Raw genomic sequence first — 12,111 nt, 5'->3', positions numbered from 1 at the left:
GGACCCAGGAATTCCACTCCTAGGTATATACCCAAGAGAATCGAAAGCATATGTCCACACAAAAAATTGTACATGAATGTTCACAGAAGCACTCTTCACAATAGCCAAAAAGTGGAAAAACTCAGATGTCCATTAATGGATGAATGAGTGAATAAAATGTGTCTATCCATGCAATGAAATATTATTCAGCCATAAAAAGGAATGAAGTAGTGGCATTTGCTGCAACGAGAATGAATCTTGAAAACGTCTTGCTGAGTGAAAGAAGCCAGACACAAAAGGCCACATGTTGTATGATTTCATTTATGCGAAATGTCCAGGACAGGCAGATCCACAGAGACAGAAAGATTGGTCTTTAACAGGGGCTGGGAGAATGGGAGTGACTGCTCACTGGTATAGGGTTTCTTTGGGGGGTGATGAAAGTGTTCTGGAATTAGATAGTGGTGATGATTGCACATCTCTGTGAATATGTTTAAAAACCACAGAATTGTACACTTTAAAAAGGTGAATTTTATGGTAGGTAAATTACATGTCAATTTCAAAACGTGTGAGAAAAGCAAATTTGGCCTTGGAGTCCTGTATTTTTATGTGCTCAATCTGGCCACCATAACTTGGTGGGACACTACTGTACCTTACAGGCGATAAGCCAGAGACCTTAGCTAGGGTTCCCTCCAATCTGAGAACATACTCTAATGTCCAGGTCGAACAGTTGGTAACCAAGGGACCCTGCAGCTGCAGAGACAGTGGGAGTCCCAGTGAAAGAGAGAATATGGGTGCCATCTTGGGACTTTGGGCTTTTCCCAGCCTCCCTTTCCCTTCTGCAAAGTCAGGCTGAACAATTATCATCAGATACCTGTGAGAGGAGGTCCTCAAGAGGCACTTAGTTGGGTGCCCAATTGGCGCTCAGCAAAGGCAGCCATCCTCAGAAAAGAAACTGGTAACTACAGTGGCCACCTATTCTTGTAAATAAAGTTTTATTGGGACAAGGGCCAGGATTGTAGTGAGGCAAGAAGGCAGGGTCGTGCAAGGGCAGAATCTGATCCTGTTTTTATTTAAAATGTTGATGTCTAGCTCATCATGCATTTTTGTATTGGTTCCGATTCGTTAAACTATTGTATTAAAATGTTGTGTATCTTCATTACTGACTTTTTTTGTGGGCGCTTCTTAAATTTTGCACAGACGTGAGTGCCCCACTCGCCTCACCCTTGTTGTGTGCCCCCCGGGGAACATGAATTAACTTTTCTGAACCTCAGTTTCCTCATTTGCAAAATGGGGATAACTCTCCCTTCTAGGAAGATTCATTGAAAAATGTTTACTTCTAGGCTCTAGGGGTAGGGCGGGGCCTGAAAGGGCGGGGCAGGCTCGCCCGAAGGGGGCGGGCCTTTCGAGACCAGCTCTCGGAGAGGGGCGGGGTCAGGCCTCGTCAGCTGACCGGTTTGGCCAACGGCAGGGTGCGGCGGGGCCTGGCAGGCTGAGGCGGGGCAGGGCGCAAGCGAGCATTGCGGACTAGCCGGCGATGGACGAGCCAAGCCTGCTGCGGCGCCGTGGGCTCCAGGTGAGGCCCCTGCGCGGGCGGGCAGAGGGCGCTGGCGGAGTGAATCTGCTTGGGTGCCGGGGTCGGGGCTTTGGCGAATCTGTTTGGGTGCCGGGCTCGGGGCTTTGGCGGACCGGGGGAAACTGAGGCGGAGGGAGGTGCGCGCTCCGGAGACTCCCACTTGTCCACCCGCATCTCAAAGTGCTTTTCGCCTGTTGGGAAGAGGGTATGTCCATTTGACATATAGAGAAACTGAGGCTCCGTGGGAGAAACGGGCTGAGGGTTTCGACCTCTCCACCAGCAGCTCTAATCATATGAGCAACGACAGCCTTTGAGCGCTCACATAAGTTCATCTCGTTGTGTCAATACTTTTACTAGTGCTATATTAATATTAATTAATGTGTATTAATACATGCCTCGTGCCTTCGCAGCGCCACCGCAGCCCTGCTTCAGCTCACCCCTAAGGCAAGCTGGGGAGGCTGGGGATGTCAGTCCGCCCTTTCGTCAGATAAGGAAACTGAGGCTGGAGTCTGAGAAAGTCACAAACCCGAGGTCGCACAGCAGGGATTCAGTCCAGCGACCTTAACCAGCTCTCAGGTGCACAAGCCACTGCCAGCTGGCTCTGTGGCCTGGGGGGGTGGGGGCTGGGGCGTTGGGAGGCACTCTTGCGTCTCCCGACCTCAGTTTCCCCATTCATTAGAAGAGCCCTCCTTTTCTGACCTCTGGCCCCGGGTTTGTGTTCGGGAGGCAGCGCCACCAGGAGATAAGCAAAAAAAGCATCAGACCTAGCAGAGGCTGGCATTCTAACGCATGTGACCCCGCGGCGGCAACTTCCTTGACCTCTCTGGACCTCAGTGTCCCCATCCGTCCATTGGGAATTTAGACAATCTAGCCGTTTCCCTCTGGGGCTTAGACCACACCCGCAAGAAGCCACCAGTTGCAAGTGGGGGAACCCGGGATTCATCATTTACCCAACAAACATTTATTGAGTGCCTGCTGTAGTCCCCCGTCCCACGCCACCCCCGCCCCTCTGGAGAGGCGGGGGAGGGAGGGTTCACCCCTGGAACCGCCCTCCTGGATCTCCCAGCCTGTTGGGGGAGACGAATGCCTGAGCAGCAGTGACCCCGCAGAGGTGTCAGCTGCGATGGGGCACGCTCAGGCACCCCTGGAGAAGGCGGCTGAACCGAGGGTTGCTGGGTGGCCTTGGGACAGAGGAAGCAGCCACTGGTGGCAGGGCAGGGGGTTGGTGTTTGGGGAAATGAATGAGGCTCAGAGAAGCTAGAAAGGAGGAGGTGGGGTGGGGAGGTGGGCACTGAGGCCGAGGAGGGAGGGGAAAGGCAGGCCTTGAACCCGGGCTGCAGAACTGCGAACTTGTTGGGAGGTGAAGGAAGGGAGTGTTTCGGTTGGGAGTCAGGGAGGGTGTGGGTAGAGCTGCAAGGCAGAGACCCTGAGGACATGCGGGGGGGTGGGGGGCGGGGAGGGGCCGTTGCCAGAGGCAGGAGTGGGGGGCCTGAGCATAGAGGAGGGGGTGCAGCAGGACTGGTTTGCAGTGGGGTGTTGTTGGGAAACAAGCCCCGCCCGGAGCCCCAGATAGATTTGAGCCCTGCCTGCAGCCTCTTAAAATAGAGAAACCGCCTTCGGGTAGGCGAATGGGGGGTGCAGCTGACGTCAGAAACGGGGGGGTTGCTGTTCCATGGGGAAGAGGCACCCATTCCCTGATGACGAGTCCCATGTTACAAACGGGGAAACTGAGGCTCATAGAATCATAGCCTCTGTCCAGGTGTCACAGTGTGTAAGGCGACAGAGGATTTGAACCCAGGCAGGTCTGCCTCTCCCTCCAGCCCAACCCCACACTGGCAGGCCTCCATCCAAGGAGGCGGAGGGGCAAGTAGGGTTTGCCCAGTTGAGTGAGGGCATTCTGGACAGAGGGAACAGCACGTGCAAATGCCCAGAGGTATGCAACCATATGTATTTATGGGGAAGCTAGAAGCCATTTCTTAGCGCTAGAACTGGGCATGTGAGATGGGACCATCTGCTTCCAGGGCTTCCAGCGCTGATTTTGAAGAGGTTAGACTTTCTTCCTAGGGTGATTGGGAGCTATGGAAGGTGATGGAACAGGGGAGGTCATGTCAGATCTGAGGGCTTTGAAAGACTCTTCTGGAGCAGGTGGGGGCCAGAAAGGGGGCCAGAAACCAGGAAGGCATCTAGAGTAAAGGACCAAGTAGGAGACACATGAAAATAATTTTTAAAATAACAGTAGAAGTGTAAATAACTGCTCACATTAAGGGACATCTACAAATGCTAAGCACTGTACATGCATTTAGTTCTCCAACAGCCCAAGAGATTATTAGCCTCATTTTTCAGAGGGGGAAACTGAGGCTCAGAGAAGGAAAATAACATCCAGGAAGTCAGGGAGTTGGAATTCTAAGTGGTCTGGCACTTGAGGGTGCAAAGATGTTGAGGGCCTTGGTTTGGGGCATCAGTCACACACTTCTTTGATTGGAGCCCAGAGCGCCCCCAGCCAATCAGGTCAGAGCCAATCAGATACCCTGGAGGGTGATCCTTGCCAAAGATCAAAGAGTCAATTCATGAAAGCTTGAGGAAGTCAGGTGCTGATTGGCCAGTCCAGACAATAGCTGGGGGTATCCTGGCCAATCTGACTGTGGCAATGCAGGGCGTGCGGTTGACTGAGTACTAGGAGGTTGTAAACAGGACCTGGCTTGGCCTGTGGACCACCAGTTTGCATTGGCTGTGGGTAAGGGGAAGAGGTGGAGACTGGCCCTTTCTGGTTTGGGTTAAGCTCAGTCTTCTGTGTAGCATTTGTAGGTGCCAGTTAACATAGGCTGTTATTACTAGGACTACTACCACTATTATTTTATCATTTTTTTCATCATCTCCCACTTTGCCCTTTGCTTAACAAACGACAGAATTTTAAAAGCAGATCCCCAAAGAGAGCATCCAGGGACAGAGAAGGTGGCCAGTCTGTGTCTGGACTTTGTCTCTTCTGCTGCTGGGGAAGCTCCCTGGAAGGTTCATCTGGCATCCTCACGGTCCGGTTCCACTATTCTCCTCCTCCAGGAAGCCCTCCGGCTGGTGCCATGTGGTCCCTGCTGACCTCTCTCTCTTCGCTCCAGCTTCCAACTTCCGATGAGACTTGGTGCCCACTGGGCTGAGTCCCACCTCCACCCTACTGTTTCCCACTAGCCTGCTAGCCCAGCCTGAAACCCTCCTCCTCTCCCCTCTCCCTCCAACCCCTTCTCTTCCTCTGGGTCCCTACTAATGCCTCCAGTATGGGGGTGTCCATGCCCTACCCTGTCTCCTTCAGAATGTGGGTTCCTCCGGGTGGAGCTGAGGCTTCTGGTGAGGAGGCAGCATCTCCCAGCCCAGTCAAGCCCAGAAGAGGATGCCATAAATATTATCTTTAAAGGGCAGTTCCGGGGGGTTAGACCACCCCCACCCCCACCCCCACCCCCTTTCTAGGCGGGAGCCACTCCCTGAGGAACAGCTGGCAAAGAGGGGGCTGAAGGCAAGAGCAGATGGCGCAGGGAGCAGAGGGTCCGGGGGTGGTGCCGGGAGAGTTCCATGTGGGCCCAGCATTCCACTGAGCCTTTGTAGGGGGGCTGCTGACCGTCCCTCACCTCTCTGTGCAACTTCACATCTTTTTGTATTTTGGAAGTAAATTAAAATTTGTGGTTAAATTGGTAGTTATTAACCTCACAAAATCATTCTCTGGGCTCTGATTGATCAAAGCTTCCCCCAGCGCCAGGCCCTGAGCCTGCTACTTGATTCCTCCCAGGGCCCTATGTAACTGGACCATTTTCCAAAGGAGGAAACTGAGGCACAGACGGCTGAAGTCGTTTGTCGGGGGTCACACAGCCCAGATTAGGGAGCCAGACTGGGAACCCAGGATTGTCAGTGTTTTGGAAGGAAATGGCTGGGATGGGGTGTGGGGGGGGCGGCACGTGTGGGCACAGCAAGAACCCCTGAGTTCAGATCCCAGCTCCTTACTGTTTTGTGGGTTAGTAGGGGAGGAGGAAGCTGGCATGAGATCTCATAACAACCGGAGGGGGCCGAAGGAGAGCCTAATGGTGGTGGTGGTGGTGGTGGGTCTATGAACGTTTGCGCAGAATGATAGTGAGCTCTCCATCCCCAGAGGTATTCAAGCAAACAAGGGGACCTCAGGGTGGCAGGTGAGCCTCCTCCCACCTTGAAGTGCTCTGACTTGATTTTCTGAGCTCAAGGTAGCTGGGGTCCAGCCTCAGGGCGACGCCCCACCCCCGCAGATCCTCCTCTTCCCCTGCCTGGAGACCCTGTTAACCCCTCCCAGCCCTGTCATCCCGAGCCCAGCAGCTTCCGGCCCCCTCCAATTGGCTGCGGGGGCTGATGACATCATTGGTTGCCATGACGAACGCCCAACTCTGGATGTGGGCAGCCCTGAGCCCACCGAGGTAAAAATAGTCCTGCATCCTCGACGCAACCGCCCCAGTGTGTGTGTGTGGTGTCCAGAGACCTGGATTCCCGGCCCTACCTCCGTCGAGAGATGTGGGCAGCTGCTGCCCTCCGCGCCTCAGTTTCCCCACCTGTAAAAAGGCCTCTGCTCCTCATGCGTAGTAGCGGCTCAGTAAATGTGAATAAAATTTAGCAAGTATTGCGATAGTCTGCGAAGGCCCTTACTGAGCTCAACAGTAAGTAACACAACAACGATAATTTCTGATCATTTTTACCCCAGAACCCTCTTACATTATCTCCAAATTACAGATGGGGAAACCAAAGCACAGGTAGTACCAGTCACTTGGCTCAAGGTTCCACGGCCAAGAAAGAACAGATGATAGATCTGGACCCAGGTCTGGGTGTCCTCAGATTCTAAACTTGTGCTATACAGCCTTTTGAGAATTAAAAAGCCCTCTTGGGCAAGCCACATTTGAGGGTGGACTCTGGGGTCACAGTGGAACCCAAGCACAGGGCTTTCTGCCCTATGTATGGTGAGGACACCCAGGGTTGGTGCAGATCGGCTTGCTGAGCTCTAAAAGAGTCTTCAATAGGTAGTCACTGGTCAGTGTGCCCAGCCCCCACCAATGACCAGGACCCAAACCTGCAAAGATTCTGCAGAAGGTGAGCAGGGAATGGCTTTCAGATCTGGGAGGGGACAGGGTGAGGATGACAAAGGAATCTCCCTTTTCTCAATAGATTATTAGTATTTAGCCACTACTGACATACTTCTTTGTAAATATAACTAATTTATTTTGAATAATGACTTCTTAAAAATGTAAGTAGGGGAGCTGAGAAGGGAGGTAGATTGGGAATCTGAAAGGGCTTCCTAGAGGAAGGGACGCTTGAGCTGAAACCTGAAGGATGAGCTTCAATTAACAAGCACCAGAAGGGAGGGAAAGTGGTCCTGGCAGAAGATACAGCTGGTGCAAAGGCCCTGAGGCAGGGCTGAGTCCAATGTGTGGGGTGAGCAGAAAAGAGGCATTGGTTGGAACAGGGTGAACAAGGGGCCAACTGGGAAATGAGGTGGGTGGAAAGCTAGGGATGAGAAGGGTTTGTCTCCTTGAGAATGACCCCTGTTTTCTTTTCAGAAGGAGCTGAGCCTACCACGCCGGGGACGTGGGTGAGTTCACCTGGGGCCAGTGGGCTGGGTGGGGCCCTGTGGCCCTGGGCACAGATAGTTCAGCAGCAGCCTCCAAATTGTGAATTTATTTAATAATTACTACAAAGCTTCTCACCTTGATCCTGCCCCGGTGTTTGCAAAGTACTTCACAGGCGCCTCACGTGGCCCTCACCACAGGCTGGGAGGTGAGGTACAAACTATGCCAGTTTGCAAACGAGGAAACTGAGGTGCATAAGGGTTGCATCGCTGGCTGTAAAGCAACCAACTTGAAAAGGTGGCATCCAGAGTCCAGACTGTAGAATTCCAGTCAAGTATCCTGGAACCAGCTTGCATGCCTCCCATGACAGGAAGCTCACTCTATTTTGGGGAACACCGGCAGAAAATCATACACTTCAGGGTCACATTAATGTTCCTGGTGATTGGCATTTTGAGATCCCCAAAGCTCAAAAAACATTTGTTCAGTGCCTTCCCCTGTTTACAGATGGGGAAACCAAAGCCCAGGAGGGGGAGGAGTTTGCCTTGTACTGGTGGTCTGGGGGAGTGTGAGTGCAGACACTCCCTCTTTGGAGGCTGCGTTTGCCTAAGTTGGGGGTGGGAATTCCCTTGCGCCTCAGTGAAATCACTCACTCAACAAACGTTTTTTTAGGATCTACTGTGTGCTGGGCTCTGTTCCAGGCACAGGGGACACGGTGACAAGTCAATGCTGGACCCTGCCCATGGAGCTTGCACTCTATTGGAGAGAGTGATGAAGTGGTATTATACAGGGGAGAAATTAAACAGAGACAGACAGAGGGGGCTGGAGGGTGGCTTTAGCCCTGAAGATGTGGGATCTCTTAGAGGAGGTGACATTTGAGACTAGATCTGGAAGAGGAGGAAGAGCCAGGGGGAAAGTGTGGGGGGAACAGCATTCCAGGCAGAGGGAACAGCGTGGTCAAAGGTACTGAGGTGCGAACTAGCTTGGCACTGGAAAAACAGCATGGAGACGGGGTAGCTGGGGTGAAGTGAGCATAGGGGAGGTGGAGGGAGAGGAGAAGGGGTAGGTCCTGGGGGTTGGATGAGAGTTTGAAATCTGATGGTGGGGCTGGTGTCAGAGTAGCCCCTAAGCCCAGACCATCTCTTGTTGGACTGGGGATAGTGCACCTGGTGGGGAGGGACCTGAGGACCCCAGTAGGGGCGGGGCTTGGACACTGCCTGGAAGGCAGGCACTGTCCCCAGCCTTTGCCCAGGCTGGGGGCGGGGTAGTGGACCGTGAATCAGTACAAACCACTGAGGGCAAAGTCCTGGGCCTCGGAATAGGACCAGAACAAAGACTACCTGAGGGGTGTCTAGTCTTTGCCACCTGCGGTGTGCCTGACTGGGTCCAACCAGGATTTCAAGGGGGCCATGGCCAGACACAGACAACCCCAAACCTTCGGAGTCTGGGCTGGGCAGGAGGGAGGGTGGGGCTCGGAGCGCCAGGGGTCCACGTGTAGGGAGGAGGCTGGTGGGGCTGAATTCGGATATGAATGAGGGGGATGACTGACTGGGCAGAGGGAACCCAGGGAAACAAAGTGCTGTAGGCGTGGTCGGGGCCTCCCGTGTGCGCCGGGATGGGGACACCCGCTGCGGGCGGCCGGGAACGCCTGGGCTGAGCGGCTGCGGGTGGGAGGATTGGGGTGGGGCACGCACACAGTGGATTGGTGTCCGAGAGACACCCCCCCGGGGGCGGGGCTGGGCGGGGCTGGGTGAGCGCGGAGGTACGGCCTCGACCGGGAAGGGGCGGGGCCAGTTGATGGAGCAAAAAGTCCGGCGGAGTAGGCAGTGACTGCCCTTCTTTTCCGGCCGTGCAGCTCGGGGGCTCGATACCCGGCACCTTCAGCGTCCCTGCCCGGGAGGGGTGGGACCGCGGCTCCCGCCTCGCACAATCCGACCTTTATTGCGGGTCTGTGCCTGCGCGCAGGTGCGGGGCTCCGAGCCCCGCCCCGGGACGGAGAGAGCCCGCCCCAACCGCCCCCCCGCCCCGGCGGCCCAGGCCCCACTCCGCGTCTGTCTCGCCTGCCAGGCGTGCTGTCCCGGCGTCCGCGTCTGTCTGTCTGTCCGATCGCGACACAATCAGGGCTTGGCGGCCACGAAGGGGGCGTCAGTACCCGGTCGCGTAGACGCGGCCCCGGCCTCGGCATGAAGTCCCGCAGGGACAAGCTGCACATCCCGGCGCTGACCCTCGAGTGAGTGCTTGGACCTGGAAGGGGAGATTTGGGGGAAGAGGGGCAGGCTGACAACCACCCTTCTTCCGTGTCTCTGTTCAAGTCGCCCCGAGTCGCACCGCCGCCTCCAGGGAGCCCTCCCAAGTCAACGGTCTGGCCCCGCCCTCGCGGCCTGCGCGAGATCTAGTATCCCCAGCCTCAGGCCCCTTCTCCCTAAGGAAACCACAACCCCGGTCCCGTCTCCCGATTCGGCCACACGCAGGGGCCGTTGCCGGGTTCACCGTCCCCGGCCTCTTTCTTTGCAGTCTGTCTCCAAGCAGCCAGAGCCCGTCCTTGCTGAGTCCCAGCAGCCCCTGCAGCCCCTCACTGGGCCTGCACCCCTGGAGGTAAGTGACAGCGCGCGCGGGCGGGGCTCGGACATCGCCCCGGCACCCCAGAGACTTGGAAGCTGCCCAGACACAGCTCCCCACCAAGGTACTGTGGGCTGGTGACATGGACTCTCTGGGCCTCAGTTTACCTCTCCATAAAATGGCACTGTGATCCACACTAGGACCATGATGGGAAAATTCCATATTCAGTCATAGGCAGCAGGTTCCCCCTTCAGATAGATGGTCAGGGCAAGGCCAGAACTTGAGCTGTTGCCCAAGGACTTCCTCGAGACAGGTGCTGGGTTCCCAGCCTGCTCAGGGCCCTGCTGAATTGGCCTGGCCTCCTGTGCTGTGACCCAGCTCAGCTGGCCGGAAAGCTCCTCCCTGTGAATGTATACACATACACATACACACACACACACACACACACACACACATTCCTAACCCTGAGAGTCCACCATTAGAGCCCTGTGCACTGAAGTCAACCAGGCCAAGTGGTATAAGGAGAAAAGAACCAGCTTGACTGAGTGCCCCAAGTGCCTTCTGTCCCCTCTGCAACCCTGGGAGAGAAGCACCCTTTCTGATCCCATTGCCCAGCGGAGGAAACTGAGGTTCAGAGAGGAGACACCAGTTCTCCTGGTTCAGTACGTCTGGGGGCCAAGTCAGGGCCAGCTTTGCCATCAGAGTCTGTTGAGGGTTTGAGCCACTCTCTGCGACGGTGGGGTCTCAGGGTCTTGCCCCTGTATGGGAGAGAACATCAGGGTTATAGTGGGCGCCTCACACAGCTTGGGCAAAAATTCAGGGAGGGGACAGTTGTACAGGTCAATGATGTCTAGAATTTGATGGCCCATCAACCATTTACACCTTAGTGTGAATTAGCTGCTCAGACTCTTCCCATGGGCCTTTAGTGGGGAGAAGAGAGAACACTTTGGAGCCCACACTGGGAGCTGGGCAACAGGCAGGTACCTTCATTAAGCAGGCATCTACTGTGTGCCAGGTGCTAAGGGCATAGCTGTGAACAAGATGAACATAGTTTCTCCCTCATGAGGCTCTCAGTTCTCAGGAAGTAGGCAATGAACAAGGGAATGGACAAACAAGACACATTCAGACGGAGACCTCTTAATGTGGTGTTTGAGCCAAGGCCTGAGCAGAGCTAGGGGAAGAGAAGCACCAAGCAGAGGGAACTGCACATGCAAAGGTCCTGAGGCAGGGCCAAGATTTTTAAAGCCCCTGTGGCTACCTTGGGGGAAGAAAGGTTGGCTGGGGACAGGGGACAGGAATGGAGGTGGCAGAGGCAGGGAAGTGGCTAGGGCAACATCTAGGTGGGAGATGGTGGGGCCTGGACCAGCCTGGGGTGTCCAATGGGAGGCAGAGACTGTGTCGCCCCCCTTTAGCTGAGGAGAAACTCAGCTTGGAACCTCAGAGTGTGTTGTCCAGAGGCACCCTGAGAGAGAGTGTCAGGCCAGATCTGACTCTGGGTCCTTGGCCTCAACCTCAGGTGAGGACAAGATGAGGGGAGGGACCTGTTGAGAGCAGATAAGCCAGTTTTACCAGGGGGAAATAGAGGCAGAGAGTTTGGGACTCTAGCTGAGTCCACTGGCCCCCTTGCTTGCCACCAGGGGGCAGCAGAGCCCCGTTGACTTGGGCCAGGCAAGGAAATGGGTACCTGCCTCCCCTGCTCCAAGGGGAATAAGCCCACATTTGTCCCTTCAGCCTCCAAGGCCCTATGGGTCCAGCTCCTGTGATGAACCACCCCCCTGCCCCACGTCCTCCCATCCACCTCTCCAGTGCTCACCCTATTCTAGCCGTGCAGCTTCCTGGACTGCCAGAATATAAGCTGGCCAGCCTCAGGGCCTTTGCACTTGTTGTCCCCCCTGCCCAGAGCTCCGCTTTCTCTGTTTACTCCTTTATCCATTTGTCAAGTCTCCATCAAGCTCTCAGATAGGAAGCCTTTCGTGACTAAACCTCCCCGCCCCTGCCTCACCCCACCATAAGGGCCCCCAAGCCCCAGTTGCATCCATTATGCACATCCATTTCCCTCATCCTGACCCCATCATGGTTGTGATTTCCATGTTTTCTTGTGTGATTATTGAGTTGTTTTTCTCATCCAAGGTTTGAGAGCCCCTTGAAAGCCTGACCTGGATCTGTCCTGGTCATCCTATAGCCTCAGGCAGGGCCTGCTATACATCAGGTGCTCAATTAATGCTTGTGGCACAGACAAATGGGAAGCAGCTGGGAGGGCTCTACCTGTGGTGCTGGTGGGGAGCAGTTTGAGGAGAAGGTCATGAGTTGGGCCCATGTGGCCAAGGGGACAACAAAGAGGCTGTTCCAGGCAGGAACAGCATTGTCAGAGGTGTGTTCCCTCTGGGGCCTTGGACACCAAGGACGGGAAGAATTTGGATTTTCTACCGAGGGCAC

General features: G+C 55.1%; 1 protein-coding gene across 10 annotated transcripts in view; it reads left to right on the top strand.

Annotated features, from left to right (window-relative positions):
* Window positions 1–1,513: 1,513 nt before the first annotated feature.
* MAST3 (microtubule associated serine/threonine kinase 3) overlaps window positions 1,514–12,111 on the top strand; it is a gene marked incomplete at both ends in the record, with an annotated part of 35,943 nt that continues 25,345 nt past the window's right edge. For 4 of the 10 annotated variants that reach the window (XM_079703692.1, XM_079703691.1, XM_079703690.1 and 1 more), the window contains 2 exons: window positions 1,514–1,552; window positions 7,111–7,142. In XM_079703692.1, coding sequence (XP_079559818.1) covers window positions 1,514–1,552; window positions 7,111–7,142 — 71 coding nt within the window. Of the gene's footprint in view, window positions 1,553–7,110; window positions 7,143–9,299; window positions 9,347–9,630; window positions 9,712–12,111 lie in introns of those variants that run through there. The other 6 variants (XM_079703697.1, XM_079703696.1, XM_079703695.1 and 3 more) reach the window with 3 other exon arrangements.

This window comes from Hyperoodon ampullatus (assembly GCF_949752795.1).
Source record: "Hyperoodon ampullatus genome assembly, chromosome: 4".
Taxonomy (NCBI): domain Eukaryota; kingdom Metazoa; phylum Chordata; class Mammalia; order Artiodactyla; family Ziphiidae; genus Hyperoodon; species Hyperoodon ampullatus.
Note: the sequence above shows the minus strand (reverse complement) of the source record. Positions and strands in the feature narration are given on the sequence as shown.